This window comes from Monopterus albus, unplaced genomic scaffold (genome assembly GCF_001952655.1).
Source record: "Monopterus albus unplaced genomic scaffold, M_albus_1.0 scaffold53.1, whole genome shotgun sequence".
Lineage (NCBI taxonomy): Eukaryota > Metazoa > Chordata > Actinopteri > Synbranchiformes > Synbranchidae > Monopterus > Monopterus albus.
This window is the reverse complement of record NW_018127933.1, coordinates 873443-892110: the sequence shown is the minus strand read 5'-3', so window position 1 is coordinate 892110 and position 18668 is coordinate 873443. Positions and strand designations below refer to the sequence as shown.

General features: G+C 39.8%; 1 protein-coding gene across 1 annotated transcript; it reads left to right on the top strand.

Moving 5' to 3' along the window:
- Positions 1-11778: 11778 nt before the first annotated feature.
- rgs4 (regulator of G protein signaling 4) lies at positions 11779-17348 on the top strand. Its single transcript, XM_020601930.1, has 5 exons — positions 11779-11948; positions 12223-12333; positions 13553-13617; positions 15485-15648; positions 15870-17348. Exons 1-5 carry the CDS (start codon positions 11905-11907, stop codon positions 16125-16127), a joined length of 642 nt encoding a protein of 213 aa, XP_020457586.1. The 5' UTR covers positions 11779-11904; the 3' UTR covers positions 16128-17348.
- Positions 17349-18668: the final 1320 nt, after the last annotated feature.

Genomic DNA, 18668 nt, shown 5'->3' with positions numbered 1-18668 from the left:
TAAAAGGAGAGCCTGGTTGGACTTGGAGAAGGCAGCTTTTGAGCATCTGTGTCGTGTTTATTTGTTTGAGAGGTGACCAATCTGCACCTAAGTACACAACCGCACAAAAGTACACAAAGTTCCAGTTGAAAGCCAAGTGTTCCTTTCGGGTCTTAGAAATACTGTATCAGCTCTCCTGGATTTTCTATGAGAGTACACTATCTTATAGTAGACACAGTGTGGTGCTACAGTACAGTGAAACAGCGGCAACTGACACTGGGCTGAACTTGCACATAGAGTTACTCTGTGTGTGTGTGTGTGTGTGTAGAAAAATGGTATTTTTTTCTTGAGGTAATCATTATGTCATTATGTTCAGGAATATGAATAACACATACATATATACTGATATACTACAGTAATATAATGAGCACATACAAGGACATGACCTTACACATCATAATAATGTTATGTGTCTGCAGGATGTGTAACAAAACAGCTGTTGTAACTCTGACAGGGCCATTCCTTATACTAAATGCTATATATTTTGACAGTGTAAACTTGCATTTTACTACAACTACTAGTATACCTTTGGTGAAGTACATTTTAAATACATGACTTTTACTTGTAAGGGAGTAGGCCTACTATCACATTCTTCTTTCAGATTCCACCCATAATGAGCAGTGCAGCTGCAGGTTTCTGCCATGCACTTCTATGTTGAATTACCTTTAAAGGATATAGCTGCTGCACCAACCGTCTGATTTTAATGAACCATGCAGGGAGAAAACAGCACATGTTGTTACTGGCTCACCAGAGACTGAATAGTTCATGGGGAATGGCAAAATTATTTGTTGACTTAAAACACAAGAAAATGCTTGTCCATCCTTTTTTACTGAACTGTTTGTATTGTTTAAATAAGTGTGCACAATTGTTTAAATATAAATTTTTGCTCTGTGTACTGTTAATTGATGCTGACACTGAAGCTATTTTGTAGCTTGTAGACCATGGTTAACATCAGTATAAGCATCATGTTTCGGATGATTTTGAAAGTCGCATAACTATTCAAATAAATTGTGAATGATTTATGCAAATGAAAAACTATGATTTGTAACTGAAATGACTGATGCAAATTACAGCTAAATGGCCTGAAACAGCATTTTCCATGGCAAACAATGGGGAACATCACTGACTGCAGCCTACATGCGGAGTCCCTCAGGGTTTGTACCTTGGACCACGGCTATTCAACCTGTACACGCTCTGTTTGGGTCAGATCATACATGACAATAACACTGTCTATCATAATTACGCATTTGACACTCAGATTTACTTAGCTCTGTCACCAAGTGACTATGGTCTCTTAGACTCTCTCTGTCAGTGCTTAGAGCAAGTAAATACCTGGATGCATTCAAATTTCCTTAATTTAAAAAAACACCAGACTGAAGTCATTGTTTTTGGCAACAAGAAGGAAAGGACAAAACTTACAGATCGCCTTGATTGTACAGCTCTAAACACAAAACTCAAGTGAGAGATCTTGGTATCAAAATTGACTCAGCTTCACCAGTCACATCAAGGCCAAAACTAAATCAGCTTTTTATCATCTCAAACAAATAGCAAGATTCAGAGGTCTCATGTCCAGACAAGACTTAGAGAAACTAATTCATGCCTTCATCTTCAGCAGGCTGTACTATTGGTCTTTTTTCTGGTCTTCCCAAAAAGACTGTTAGACAGTTTCAGCTCATTCAGACACTGCTGCCAGAGTTTTAACCAGAACTAGGAGAAATGAACACATTACACCTGTTCTTAAATCCTTACACTGGCTAGCAGTTACCTACAGAATAAATTTTAAAGTGCTTCTGCTAGTTTATAAATCACTCAATGGTGTGGGGCCAAAATAAGTCTGAACTCCTTGTAGAATACATACCCAGCAGGGCTCTGAGATCCTTAGGAAGCGGTCAGCTGGTAGAAGCTGCTTTCTGCTACTATGCTGCACACAGATGGAACCAGCTTCCTGATGACCTTAACGTGCCACAGCTCTAGACACATTCAAGTATCAACTGAAAACGCTGCTGGCTTCCTGTGCTTTTGTTTGCCTGGTTCATAAGCCGCACTTTCTGCTCTCTAACTGCTAGATTTCTGTTTCAGATCTTTTATTTTGTCTTTTTGATTTTATTTTCATTTTAACAGGTTTTATTCTGATTTTTATGCTTATTGTTTTAATACTGTTACTGTTTTTCCTTGCCTCTGTAAAGCACCTTGAATTGCCTTTGTGTATGAAATGTGCTATGTAAAATAAGTTGCCTTGCCTAATGCTCCAAATTACATACTTTATGACTGGTTAATGGACGCTGTGTGGCCATTTTAATGGCGGGGGGAAAAAAAAACAGGAAATTTGCACATTAGTGGCTCAGTCCATTAACAATCAATATGAAAGTAAAGATGATTATTGGGAAAGTGCTACAATATTTACATATAGACAACTGATGATTATAAGCCATCAGTGTTCATTAGAGTGTGCTGTACAGTTGAATTAATGGACAAGTAATCCCAGCTAGTTGGTGCAGTGATTAGCAGTGTTGCCTCACAGATGGTAATGTGAGTGTGAATGGTTGTCTGTCTCCATGAGTGGCACGAAAAGACACGATGGATAGGCGCTCCCTCCAGGTGCAAACAGTACTGCACACATTTTGTGTGTATAGCTGGAGGGGAATACAACTGCATTTCAATCAGGAGAGTCAGAAGAAGCACTTCAGAAATGTTTTTTGCCTTAAAGTGCCTGAACAGAGGACCTGTGATGGAGGTGAACAGTGATGTTCAGGAAAAGGCTGGAGCAGGAATCTGGTGAGCCTGTTGCTGGACCCCTGGAACACTGATCTGAAGAACTGGTGGTGAATGGGGTGGTGGAGGTCTGCAACCGGTAGCACTGAAATGACAAGTGACAGCAGGGAAAGGGATAGTTTTAAAATGTGACAGATAAGAGAAGATTGGCTCACCTAGGCTGTGGCAGAAACTGGAGAGAGGGAGTGTCTGTATGCAGCATAGTGTCTTCCTGCTTGACGTCCTACATTGCCTTGCAAAACTATCATTGTTGCAGTGTTATTTCTGGTGCACCATTCAGTTTAATGAATTTCTTCACTGACGCACTGTCAGACTGGCAGTGATGGAAGCCAAACACCTAAGCTGAATACGTCTCTCACTGGGGCAGGTGATTACCACACTTAGGTCAATGGCAATGCTGCCACAGTGCACCATTAGAGCTACTTTTTCAGGTACCACGGGCAAATATTTACCCTGATATATTGCACTGGAAAGCAGAAATATGAAGTCTGACAGGTTGTCTACTGATTATAAACGTGGGATGTGTAATAAATCACATGCACTCTGACGTTATCATAATGAGCAGAGGTATTGTTTCTTTCCTGTTATATGAGACTCTGACACTTGTTATTACTGTACACAGACAATTTCCCAGAACAACACCTGTGGCTATGACACAACTGTCTGTTGGTCACACTATGGCATCCGATAACAACGGCAGGCTGTTAGCACACAATCTTTAGCAGGCCCATAGTTAGTCTGTTTCTGGCTGTAATGCTTGGTGTTTTTATGAAATAACCACACGTGTAATGATATTCATAGAAAGACAGTGTGTGTTTATTTATGTAGGAATGGATGCATGTGTTGTGAGGGTACTTTTTAGACTTCCTTGAGTGGTAATATTGATTCTTCAGTTGCTGATTAAGAGAGTTGTGGTGGGTTCTTTTTGGGGATGTATATGAGTTCATGTGTTGTGTTCAATAAAAACAGTGGCTATCCGGGGTTGTGTGGGGTATGGGGCATGGAAGCTTGCATAAAAAGACAGCCTAACTCCAGTGTCATTCCTTGGCAGAATCCACAGAGCCCACTAGCTCGCCACACACTGTTACAGTGTTACATAAAAACTTGTACAGTGTAAAACTTTAACACCACAATGGATAAGAAAAACACTAAGTCGGCATTCAAAATTCACTCATTATAGATACTCATGGAGAAAATGCACTGGTTATCACATAGCACTGTGTGGTGACAATTTACACAATACTAGTGTTGAGTTTGCTACAGATATAGGGAACACGGTCCACTGGGATTAACACTATTACAGTCTTGGCATGAAGCAAGGCTTTGTACTGCATATATTTAAAAAAACAAAACAAAAAAAACCCCTGTAATTTCCAGGCAGAATGTAATTACATCTCCAAGGAGTTAAGATAACACGATATGATCAACTCTGTCAAATAACTCCAACAATGAAGAACAGTTTATTTAATAAGAAGGTGGCAGTAATATGTCTTGTGAGGTTCTGATAAAAATGAGATTTGAAAGTCAGCAGCTTAACATTATTGGAGATTAAGCCAAAAAAGGACAAGTGTGGTGTGAGGAGATGTGAAATAATAGCATGAGAAGCACCCAGAGATACTGCTGAATGTGAACCATGAGGGTGGGAGTGTGCTGATGATGGGGCAGCATGAGTGCAAAAGGTGCAGGGGAGATGCATCCATACGTAGATGGCACTACACATACAAGTTTATATAGCCAATGAATGAAAATATGACTCCCAGTCTCAAGAAGCTTGGCAGGAGAGGACTTTCCGAACATTACAACGATCCCAAACACACTGCAAAACTCCTGGCCTTGTACGCCCTCAGACATGAATCCAATAGAGCAACAAAAACCTCTCCAGCAAAGAGCAGCTGAAAAGGGTAATCTGTGAAGACTGTAGAGCATCTCTCCACACACAACCGGAATCATCCAAGCTCAGATGGATTTAGTTTGTCATCAATAATAAATGTAATCTCATGAATGAAAAGTGTACTGACTTTTGTTGCAGCTGGTTTTTAGACATGGACCTCACAGGATTTGTAGTTACTTAACATCTACAGTAGTGATACTCTCCAGTGGTGTACTTGGTTTAGCTGTACACTGTATCTAAGGTGCCAAACAAATAAACACGACACAGATCCAAGTAATGCACACAGAAACACAACTCTGACTCAACTGTCATTGTGCTCTCCCCACACTACATCAAAGCTGTGAATGTGGCCACACAACAGCAGCGGTTTTGATTCTGATAGGAATCTGAACCAACATGCTGTTGCACACGTAGCGTCAACACAAGTCATTATGGCCTGTCATGACTTACTGTACTGATGAGACCTATAAACAAACACCGCAGTAGACTTCTCTCCACCTCTCCATCAGTACAAGGAGCTCTCTGCTATGGGTCATTTAGCTGCAGCTGGAAGAGTATTTCTTTGTTTGGGTTCGACATGCTAATCACCAGGGCTCAGAGCGTGTAATGCATGCTGGCTTCATAGTAATCCCTTGGCAAGTCTTTATTATAGCAACCAGCAGGTGTTGCAGCTGCCAAGCCAGAAAAGGCTCCTCAAAGTTACCATATGTGACATTTTCATAAACCAATGTGCTCGTCCTGCCTGTTCCCTTATGTGGAGTGGTCGGGGCGGAGGAGCCTGACAGTCAAGTTGACTTGAAAGATTTTTTAGCAACTGCACAACTTCCTGAAACTGAACTGAACTGCTGCAAACATACACAGAAGCATGTAGTACTGGATTATTAGAAAGAGCATCATCTAAAGACAGTTACTGGACTTCAGTACAACATCGAAGTAACATGTGGGGACAAAATGTGGAAACATCACAATTGGCAACTGGTGACCAACTAAACACGTGTGCCTGTGTTGTGCTTTATTACCAATTTAGCCAATTACATTAATTTTTGTAACGTGATCAACAAAATGAATAGCATTATGATCTCTTATACTAGTAGGGTAATTTAATATATTATATTACCAGCCTAACAGAAGAGAGGTTAATAAGAAAATGGAAGAAAAGGCTAAATTTAACAATTTACAGCAGCCTTGTTTGGAATAACAGGCAACAAACCATCTAAACTCAAACAAGAAATCAAGTTTTAAAAGACAAACACAAAGAAGAAAGTCAGAGGAGTTTAAGAGCTGAGCTGGGCTCTGAGTTATTCTGTTTCAGAGTCATGACTTATTCTAGGTACAAGGATTACATTTTTGTGAGGAAATGCAACAATCTTACACAGACTGAGTCACCTTGTTACACTACTGATGATTTAGGGGATGACGCTTTTGATCAGTCATTCAGTTCAGTTCTTTGTGCCTCAGCAGCTACTGGGTAGAACTGCTGTAGAACTTGGTAAAGCCACAGCTGCCCCTGACTTTCTTTCATTTTTGCTGCCAGAAAGATGTTGCCATGTCACAGTTCTTGGTCTAGAAATGCCACAATTCCGGGGGCTTAATTGTGAGACTAGTAAGTTTTGCCAATGGAACTATTATAGATTTTGCAGTGACACTGGTTTGCATTATTTAAGCATGTATAGTATATTCTGAACCCCTGCCTGTGTGAATATGACAATATTCAATTTTAATAATTGTTTCCTTTAGGTGGTCTGAAACATTTTATCCGTTTCATGTACAGTATATAATCCGTGGCCTGGATTCTCCAGTTGTACTTCATTAGTTAGTGTACGCAGTCTTATAAATACCTTGGAACTATTCTTAACTCAAAACTGGATTTTGAACAAAAAGGGTTGCCAGTGTTTGTATCATTTAAGGAAACTCTCCTTTACTGCCACATTGACTCAACCATAATAATCATGATTTATTGTGTTTTTATTGAAACACAATAAATTTTTCTTTGGTGTCATGGTTTGGACATGAATCTTTGCAGGACAGAACCAAATTGTGAGATTTTCAAGTTGGCTGATTGATAAGCTGCAGCCTCGTCTTCTGTTTCCCTGTATACAAAAGAGCTACAGTGGATAGCGACCTCTGTTTTAAATGATGCCTCCCACCTGTTACAGCTTCTCCCCTCTGGACCGAGGTTCTTAGTTCCAAGGTGCAAAACAAAGCCTTATAAACACAGCTTTGTACCTGTCGTTTTCACTGAGATTAATAAGTTGTAGTAATATTTATTACTTATTTAGCTGTTTTGAGTGACTGTTGTAGTTCCTGACTGGTGGAACCTCGAGCGCTTTCATCATGTTTTATTGTGCTGTCTTATGTCATATGTGTTTGTTATCTTGCTGCAAAACGAATCTACCTATAGGTAAAAATAGAGTAAGCGCCCCTACCAAGTCTGTGTTCTTGTGCAGTTCAAGTGACGGCTTTAGGAACTAATTTCACTCCAAGTCAAAACATGCCTTCTATAAAGCAGAGGTCCCCAGTGTCTGTGACCCCACCACACGGCTAAAAAAACCCACTAGTTGTCTCTGACAATTACAACCTCTACTCCTCCTCACACTTTTTTCCTACAAACACACATTCTGTTTCTCATCCAACAGAGGTTAAAGGTGTGGAATGGGATGATGTATTGACAATTTTGTCATGGTGGTGGTGTCATCCTGAGGCAGAAAGGGGATAACGAAGTGCATCCTGCTCTGCTGCACCTATATGTACCGGGTGAGTCATCAGTGAGCGGGCAGCAGAGGTGAATGGTTGTCACCATGTGACTCAGTGCAGGTTGAGGACGTGTCCTCTACATACACTCTTCATGCACCAAGTCATGATTTAAAATTTGATCATAAACAGGTTTAAAAGTTGAATAACTGAATGTACCTGTAAAGTGGGACAGGCTGCACAGCATCGCATTAGGTTTTCTCAAGCTCATTGTTAAAGGAGCACAGTAAAGAAGCAGAGTCAGAGGGTGCTAATGATGTCGGGCTTGGACTGATGGTTGCCCTTTTCTAATAACCACACCTGCTTTATCTGTGACATTAACAGCCTCTCCAGATGATAAAGCCACTTCACCAAGGTTATTCCTGTCCTCTGATGTGGTTTATGAGGGTCCATATCCTTTGCCTTGATGCTACCTTGACTCCTCTTACCCTATGGGACTATTAATAGAATGGTGAATGTGATCTGATGATTGCATTACTACCAGCCTGTTATCTGAAATGAAACGACATGCTGCAAACATCTCATTACCCATTTTGTTTTGGTCCAAACAAGACTGGCAAAAACATGTTAGCTGTGACGTTTTGCTTTGTAAACACAACCTCCAGTAATGCACAGAAAAGAAAAATCACTGTTCTGAATCTGTAAAAACACTGGAAGCAAATTCCCATCACATGACCAACAGACCACGGTTCCCAGGTCACATGGTCACTGTATTAGTTATTTGGAGTTTTAGAAAAGAAATTTGAAACGAAGAAGATTAGTTTCACTGGTTAACATTGTTTTCTTAGAGTCGTCTTCCTGCAGATTTAACAATCAAAGATGACCTGCTGTACATTTTCCTGCCAAGTCACCTCTTGTAGTTGTGCAAGTTATAACTGTGGGTGTATGACTTGTCAGACTGTCTTTTCTCTCCTGCCTTCATTCAGTATTGGTAATTTAACAATTAAAGCTGCAAATCTAAATCATACTGTATTGTAAGATGGAGCTAAGAAACTCCAAACCTGTGCTTCAAGACAACATTTCCATAACTTGAATTTCCTCACTGTGGGATCAATAAAGTTCTACCTTACCTTACCTAGTTGCCTTGGCTGAACCACACAGCGCAGTAGCTTAGCTATACAGGTGGCACTTCAGAAAATACCATGGTGTACTTTTTCATATCAAGGCACCAAAGAAGTTTCATGCTGTGAGATTCCATTTTGTCAAGAACAGCCACCCTGTGAGAGTGAACTTGGAGCAGGACAACCTTTTCTGCTTAGAATAACTTTTAAACACATTCATTTTGCATGAGTTAAATATGTTTAAATATAATACATAGACGCCCTGCGATGGATTGGCGACCTGTCCAGGGTGTACCCCGCCTTCGCCCGATTGCCGGCCGGGATTGGCTCCGGCCCCACCCGTGACCCCGTTCAGGGACTAAGCGGTAGAAAATGAATGAATGAATAATACATAGACACTAGACAAATATATAATTATATTTGAGAGGAAACATAACATTAAGTGGCTTTTGAAGTAATACCAATGTTCATATTTGTCTGTCCACTGGTGCATGAAGCACATTGGACCAGAGTAACATTTGTTAAAACTGATATGTTACATTCTAGTTTTTCATCCTTTGACCCTCATCATTGTTTATACCAAGACAACAGTTTTTGCAACACATTCATGCTCCCCAAAGAATAAACCCTTCAAATTTCTATCTATTTATTTTTACTACAACACCACCACTACCACACATTTAGCACCACCACTGGTAGGGTTTTAAAAAGAGCTAGTAACAGTTTTACAATTGTGGTGTTTTCAAAACGATTTTCATTCCTTAAGAGGTGTTTAAATCTTATATCCACACATTTGGGATTGTGCACCATAACCCTTCTGTGAAATAAAATCTTTCTATGTATATGTAAAAAAATACTGTTTATTCTATTGTTGCTTGACTGCATTTTTTTTATTTTGCATTTTTGTCCTTCCTCTGTGTAATTTATAGCATAATCTTGTGTCTGGCCTGTTATTCAGTGCATTGTTTGCTGTCATTCAACAGGTCTTACCTGATTCTCACATAGCCGTGTCTCGCTGCTGCAGGGCGCATTGAGATGCTGCTGCTGGGCTGAAATAACCTGTTGAGAAATGAGGACTGGTTCCTCAGGTGAAATTCGTGTGTGCCAGGAGGAGACAAAGTCTTCATCACCTTGCTGTTGTGTAAGCCTAGCCTCTGGAGCTCTAATCATACCCTGCTGTCTGGGGGAGCAGTGGTTAGCAACAGGAGCTTGTGAAGCAAAATTCATAATCAACCCCTCGTTGACAGAAACCAAATAGCCCTATTTCACCTAGCCCCCATCTGTTGTTTAGAAAACCAAGATGTGAAGAGAAAAGAAAGTATTGCATTCTGTCCCATGAAACAAAAAGCTGCTGATCTAGGCAATCTAAAGTCTGTACAGCTCAGTTTATGCTTGGTCACGCAGCACCCTTCTCAGTTACCTCTCAGCTGCACCTCATCAGAACCTTGGTGACCATAAGATGATGGTGAAATAATTAATCTGACTGAATGTTTTCAGGCTGCAGGTTGTGTTAAGATGGCTGCTGTTTAATTTATGGAGCATTGAAACAAACATTTAAATATACAATGATAAAATTATTTTGAAAGAAAATGGCAAAGAAAGAAAGAACAGGAGCTGAGTGCTGAGGTTTTGTATGATTGCTTTTAAACCATTTTATTTTCCACACAAAGAAGAACAGCACATCTAAAGTGTTGGACTTTGCAGATGAACATTTTTCTATGTAAGATACAAAAACACAAACAGGTGAATATACAAGGAAGCACAGTGTCTCCTTGAAATTGTATTTTTGCCTCCTCCGGCTGTCATTTGTAAGAAATGAACATTGTTTTTTTCTTCTTTGTTATAACAAACACACAGCTGTTTTTATTTAGATGAATGTGCACTGATGCTTGTCAGAAGATGATGGAGAGTCGGTGCTAGTACCGTTCACAGAGGACCATTTGCTAAATGCTCAAACAACCATTATGACCTCATCTCTGATTGCTGTTTATTCTTTAAAGGAATGGCTGGTTCACTTCTTCCTTCACGGTAAAAAGACCTATTGGCCGTCCTCCTTGCTTTAAATGCCTGCATATGTTAGCTGAATTTCCCCCGGGATCAATAAAGTGTCTATCATCATCATCCATCATCATCATCATCATGCTGGCAAGCTGTGCTTCTGCTTCAGCTGCTGTCAGACCACTTAGAGAACAGAACCCAGGCTACTTATAGATATCAGATAAAAGAAAACAGTTCACGGCTGAAGAATTAGATGTGAGCTCATGTGGTCAGAAGGCGCCAGGAGACTGAAGGAAGGAAAGATGCTTTTTTTAATGCACACGTATATCAGATGGCTTTCTTCTAGACTCTGAATGTATTAGTTGCCTTTAGCTTGGTCTCATCTATTTACTACCTGGGGGTGAGGCTGCAGATGTTGAATCAATTTGTCCTTTCAGGCTGAGCAAACCAAAGCAATCTGCATAACTTGCATGTGAAGGGCTTCACAATCCATCAACACTGACTTTACTACAAAGTGACAATAGATCATGGTCTGAGGATACAGCTCACAAGATACCTAGTTAAATTAATGAGGTGTGCTCAAGTTGTTGTTTACAGTAGGTTTGAATGATCCGTTTATTTAATTCATGTTGAAAACGAACCAGGACAATTTTAAAATCACTGCTAAGCCTCCCTGGCATCTGGTTTGCTGCAGGTCATTCAGTCTGCTCACAGTGTTGCTGTGAAAAGCTGCTGCAGGTGCAAACTGTAGAAACTGGGAAGGAAAACATAACAGTTTAGTAAGTAGCTATACTGTATATCATAAATAGGCCAGTGTTGTGATTTGTGGTGCTACTGCCTTAGGAGTTTCAGTCTCAACAAGCCTAAGTAATAAAACAGGAGTTTTAATCAAAAAGGAGAAGCCTGTCACCATCACAGTTAGGAAAATGGTCAACACAGATTTTATTCTGATGTTCAGGAGCGGGACCACACCCGAGTACACGCTGCTCCCATTTCTCATTACATTTAAACCACCTGTTCAAACAGTTTTCATGGCTCAATTTTATTTGTTGCTCAGTTTAACAAAGACAACTTAAGTGATTCCTCCAATGCTTCACACCTCCCTCAGTGGAAAACAACTTTTGTTTTGGCTGCATACAGTATAATCCTATCTGCTGTTCTGTTTCCTCTCCCTCTCTCCCTCCATATTTTTCCTCTCTCTCTCCCAGTCTGGTTTGATTGGTCAGTTTTCTGTCAGTGTGCACTGATAAACCACTGCTGGGGGTGGAGATACCCGCAGCCTGCTCTCTAACACTGAAGAACACGGCTATAAAGTCTCTGCTGCACAGCTTCACCGGTGCCTCCTTGACACCACTCGCAGCAGTACTGACTGTGGATCTTTAACATTCCACCATGTGTAAAGGACTTGCAACACTTCCCGCAACATGCCTGAAAAGGTAAGACCCAAGTAGAACAACCGGGGGATTCTGAAAAACTAAATGTAGAAATATTTTTTTGTTTTTGATGATATGAGCATGATCTGTGTTTTTATTAACTAAAACATCAGTGTAATAAAATGGTAAATATTGAAAAAGAGAAAGCTGGCCATCTGCAAACCATTTGTTTACACAAATGTTCAAACAGGTCTTTGTGCAGATATTATTAATGAAAACAAAGTGAAACCACATAAATTGCATTTCACTTACTGTCCTGGTCTGCGCCTCTCTACAGTGCCAAAGACATCAAGCACAAAATAAGCTTTTTACTCCAGAAGCCTGAACTGCAACCAACGGATCAGAAGCCAATAAAAGAGAAGACCGCCGCCACAGCTGCTGCCAAGAGGTCAGAGGAACTCATTTCTCGTAGTCTGCTTTGTGTACAGTTTAAAACATTTGTTCTGATTTGTGTTTGTTCTCGTGAGTTCTAAGATCTCAAGAAATCAAAAATCATTTGCAACTTGGATTTAACCCTTGTGACTTAACTTTTAAGAATTGTCTTCTCAAGGTCAGAGAGAGAAAATATTGGCTTGTGCCAGTGTTTGAACAGCTGAATGAATCACTGGAACTTTATTGTAGGATTCCTTTGGGTTGTCTGAGCTTTGGAGAGAGAGATGACAGGGTGATGAGAAAAGAGACAAATGGGTTGCAATAGAAAAAGTGCTGGTGCTCAAGGTGCTTCTTTATTTCACAGGAAGCAGATAATTCCCTGCTTGATCCTTTAATTGTTAGGTTCAGTGGTATTTGCTTCATTTTTCCAAAAGCAGCTTGTGTTTCTTTAATGTGTTTGTAATTATGTTACTGTTGGAGAAAATCTGTAAAACCTTTATGGGTGACGAATTATACTGTTTCTGAAATGGAATTACATTTGCTAAAGAACAAATTATGTCTCGCTGTGGGCTTGTTCTGGAGTTAATGACCTGGCCTGGGGCCGTGCTCCCTCAGGAAGCCTGTTATTGCTCTTTATGAGCAAATTAGCATTGATCTACCTGCGCTGACAACGCTTACCTTGACCTTTCCTCTTCTGCAGCACATCTCCCATTCAGAATCATATAATCAGCATTCAGTTTTCCAGTTATTGTTCAGCAGCAGTATCAAAAGACAAAGACGACCTGTAGAGACTCTGTCACATGCATGGACACTGGATCTTCATGGATCATGTATAGCTGTAATGATTAACTCTTTAATTGGATTATTATACTGTAGGCTTTGCTGTGCACATGTCAGATGTTGCTGCTGCTATGATTGGATTTGCTGCCATTACTGATCAGTGAATTGGTGTAGGATCTGGATGATCTGTGCTCACTGAGAACAAGCTGCACTGCTACAAAAACCTTCATAAAAAATGTTTATTTACACAATAGAAATTATTTTATACAAAATTCCCAATGGGACTATATTCCTTTTGGGATAACAACTCAACATGGATACTGAAAATGGTAAAACGCTGAATGAAACCATATCAGACATCCTGAACACAAATCTTGTGAATCCCTGTGAAGTATATATACTGTATATATATTTTAAACAGTCTTATTTAAAAGGCTTCTTTGCCTGTCTTTCAGGGTTCCTACTGCAGCTGAGGTGGAGAAATGGAAGGAGTCTTTCAGACATGTGATGAGCAGTGAAAGTAGGTGTTACATTATATTTTTCCATCTAAAAAAAATGTAATAACTTGAGCAAGGCTAACGAGGATTTCTTCAAATCTTCAGATGTTTGACACTAATCATACTGACGCAAACTGTCAGATGAATGCTAGACTCATTAGTTCTCCAGGGTCTCTCGAGGTTTATAAAAACAATCCCACACAACTAAGAACGTGACTCTTCTCATGTGACACAATGGTGCTGCTGTCATGGGAGTATTATCAGACAAGGTCATGACCTTCACATTCACTGCTAATTTTTACCAGTTAGGCTTAATCTCTTGCATTACAAGGAACAAAATTTAAAATAAAACAGCAATAAAGCAGATGAGTCACTTTCTGAGACACTGCTCAGATTCCCAGACACACATAAACACATGTTTGTCCAGTTGTATTTGTCAGACCGCTCACTGACCCTAACCTTAGCCAACACAACTAAGAATCTAAACAAACCTAATTCTAACCTGAACCTTACATTGGATCTGAACCTCTCAGTTAACTATTTGAGTGGGTGTACGAAAGTGATGGCCTATCAAAATGTCCTCACTCCCTTGTTATGAAACTCAAGCTGGTCCTCACAACACACACAAACACACACACATACAGGCACTCTGATGCATTCTCATGCTCTGGTCTTCTGCTACGTGTCGCGAGGCACTACTCAATAGCCCCCCTGGGGGTGCTGACCAGTGCCGGGTGCGTACGTGTGTGCGCATAGGCCCTTTGAGAATTGCACTGTGTGTGTATTTGGACACAGAAGGGAAACCAGCGGAAACCAGCTGAGTTCTGACCGTCTCCATTCTGTGAACTTATCCACTGACCTCCAACATTGTCATGTCTTCATCTGTCCGCTCTCGCTGGCTGGCCTGATCTTCTTTTGTTTATCTTATCATGGCCTCAGTGGTCCTCTCAGTCATGTAGGGTTTTGGATTTTGTGTATTTAAAAAGACAGGATGCAGTTATCACTGCTAGAGTCTGATTAGCTTTGGGTCAGTGTGACCGATTCTGCTGCATCATTCCTCACAAATCTGGCATCCCAGCAGGACAGATTTAGGTTATTAGAATTACTTGCACACAACATGACTATATTTACCGATAAGAATTGTGCATAACATGGGATATAGGGATCACACCAATGCAGCTTTCATACAGTCTAAATTGTTAAAATTTTTTGATTTAGTGGGATATAAGACTGCTGTGTTTATGTATAAAGCCAGGAACAATTTATTACCTGGTGGAATTCAATGTATTTCCATAAGTGGTGTAAAACTATGGAATAATTTAAATGTGGACATAAAAAATAGTAATAGAATTGATGAGTTTAAACATAAATATAAAGGTATGTGTCAATCAAGATATATATTAATTAGGTGGAACATTGTGGGTGTGGTGTATGAATGTTAACACTAATGTTAATGTTAATAATTCTTTAGTATATTATTTGTGTGGCATAGAAGATATTTAACTATGAATGTAATTATGCTATGCTTAGGATTTAAAAGTTGTAAGATGATGTCATGGGGTAGGACTAGATAAGTCTAACTTCTTCCTACTTCGTTCAAGCATGTACTAGGTATAAGTAAATTGATATTGGATTATTATTGTTGGATATGTGTGAAATTACATGTGTTGACATATCAACTGTTTTACATGCTTGAATAAATAAATCAAATCAATCAAAAAATGTTCATATTCCTTTAACGTTGCATTGATTTATTACAACATTTATTATTATTTTTTGTTAATGATACCTTATAAATCAGCTTTTTATCTCAACCCTCTAGACTTGCACTTGTGGGTTTGGTTGTGCACTGGATATTAAAAAGCAGCATATGTTTTCTGTCTGTATTAGCTGGTCTTGCAGTCTTCACCAGCTTCCTGAGGTCAGAGTTCAGCCAGGAGAACATGGACTTCTGGATCGCCTGTGAGGAGTACAAGAAGACCACGCCTTCCAAGATGGCGACCAGGGCCAAGCAGATCTTCCAGCAATATGTTGAGGCAGATGCTCCTAATGAGGTAATTAACTGAACAGGAAGAACAGTCCCTTCAGTTTTAGCAATTGAGTCTTTTGATGGTTGAACTAAGATAAAACGGTGATCCTCTTAGTAGTATTACCACTACTGCCCTTCCACTGTTCTGATTCCTAGTATGACATCAGGTTCATGCTCTTAAAGTCCCAGTACATTTTGTCTTCAGCATGTTCACCTTTGATTTTCTCTTCCCCCTGTCATTTGAAGGTAAACTTAGATGCAGAAACCAGAGAAACAACCAGACAGAATGTTGAAAACGCCTGCCCACGCTGCTTCGACGGGGCTCAGAAAATGATCTACACCTTGATGGAGAAAGACTCCTACAGGCGTTTTCTCAGCTCCAAACTGATTCAGGATCTGTGTCAGGTGCAGAGCACCACTGCTGCGCAGGAGAAGAGAGAGAAGAAAGAGAAGAAAGACTGTGGCTGTGCTGAGGACAGACAGGAGTTAACTGGGGGCGCCTAAACAGGAAGGACCCAGGGGAGAGTTACAGAAGGTGCCAAAGACTGAAAATGTACGTAGGACAGACACAGGCGAAGATTGATTTGTTACTGTACTTGAGTGTCTAATGTTTATAGTTTAGAAAACGTCCCAAAAGCTCATGTGATATGTAGTCAAGACTTTACATCTTTTATGATACTTTTACATTCTGCTACTTCCTAGACGTTTTTCACAGTCATTTGAGGGTTTCAGATGGATACTCCACGGCCACTGAATTTACCATCAGCTGTCAAAGGTCGATTGTGATGAAATATTTCAGTGTACAATATACAGGTGCAGATGATGTTTACATATTTGCATCGTGAAGCTTATTTTTTGTTCCTGATTTTATCACAAAACACAACCTGCTTTCCAAGTCACGGCCAGGTTTTATTGATACTTACAGCAGAAAACAGCTACCTCCACCAAACCGACACACCGTCACTGTTTGTTTGTTTTTTTTTGCTATCACTGGAGGAGCCCGGATTATTTGTTTTAAATGAGTAATAACAATAGTTTTCAGTAATATATCAAGTCATTTTTAGCAAAGGCCACACTTGGCTTTAAGTGATGACACATAATTCATATGTGGAGTGATATTAGTTGTAGTGTTAAAGGATTCCTTCATTTCTAGGTTTTATGCACTTTGGTTAATTTAAAATTTAAAAATAGGTAAACCACAACAATGTGTTTGTCATACATTCATCCACTATATAATAAGCTTTATACTACTCACTACATGTTCATACAGCAGCAGCAGGGATGAGGCTGACATCTACAATATGCCTTCATCACCTAATAATGTGCCGATGTAAAACCTGCTGTATATCTCAAAGATAAGTCATTGTAACTACTGGCTAGGCTGTATAAATGTGTCGACATGATCTCTGCACTGTGCAAATGTTGACTTTGTCCAGTGAGAACTTTAAGCATGCTTTAATATGGCAGTATTGATTTTTGGTTGCATGTCATATACTGTAGTTACCAAATAGTAGGAGAAAATGTCAAACTGTGACTCAGTGGATATTTTTAAGTTCCACTGTAAGTCAGACTGCCATGTTTAGGTGTTCGTCTTACTGTATTTGTGCAGGGTGCTTACTGTGTTCACTTTAATTAAATATAATTTTGTGGCCTTACATGCTAAATTGTTTTATCAACTGTGATAAACTGAACTATGATGCAGATATTTATTAAATGATGTTATCTTATTGATGTCATATCTGTGACTATTTACAAATAAAATGATAATCAGAACTTTAGTCTTTTTCATTTGGAAATGTCTAAGAGCCATGTTAGCAGCTGTATGAGGCTGCACTTAGCTACATCAGCTCAAACTGCTCACAATGACACTGTTAACCTGCTGATGTTAGTAGTATGTCATCATTTTATCACACCAGTCTTAGATTAGCAAGCTAACATTCAATAATTACACTGAACACACAGTAAATACGCTGTGTTTATAGAGGATTTTCCATCAAAGCTCTTTAGCGTGTCCCTCTCATCCTTGCTCGTAAGCGTACGCTCACACTGACAGTGCTGGAACTGGCCCAGTCATCGGGAGCAACTGGGATTCAGTGTTTAGTTACAGTATGGTGGTGATTTGGTACGGTGATTTCTTATTTTTCTGATTAATGACCTGGTGGGTTTCAACAACACAGCATGCCTTTTTTCTCTTGAAAAACATATGCATAACTCTGGCCGTCTCTTCACAATAACATGGTAGTCAGTTTGGCTTCTCTCAAACTGTAAATAAACCCACTCACTGTTTTAATCACACTCTTGAGCTTGTTCTGACATATGGCATCGAAACTGAACACTTAATAGTTTTTCCCCATAACCCTCTTCTGTCTGACCATTTTCTAATAACTTTTGAATTTCCATTAATGGATTATACTCTATGTGGGAAACAATTCCACTACAGCAGATGTCTATCTGGCAATGCTGTTACCAAGTTTAAGGAAATAATTCCATCTTTATCTACTTCAGTGCCGTTTGCCAACACAGTGGAAGGAGGCCACCTTAACTTTACTCCCACACAAATCGATAATCTTGTTGATAGTACTGCAGCCTTCCTGCGTAATACACTTATACCATTGCCCCTCTGAAAAGGAAGGCAGTGAAACAGAGAAGGCTAGCCCCATGGTACAGCTCGCAGCTCCGCTCCCTAAAGCAGGCATCACAAAAAATGGAAACGAGGTGGCGGTCCACTAAGCCAGAAGAGTTTTTCATAGCCTGGAAAGATAGTTTAATAACATATAAGAAAGCCCATCATAGTGCCAGAACCGCATTTTATTCATCACTGATTGAGGAAAATAAGAACAACCCCAGGTTTCTTTTCAGCACTGTAGCCAGGCTGACAAAGAGCCACAGTGCTGTTGAGCTTAACATTCCCTTAGATCTCAGCAGCAATGACTTCATGAGCTTCTTTACAAATAAAATCACAACTATTAGAGAAAAAATGGGTCGAACCACTCCCACAGCTCTCGCAGATGTGCCATCTACTACAATGGCTTTAGAAACATCAGT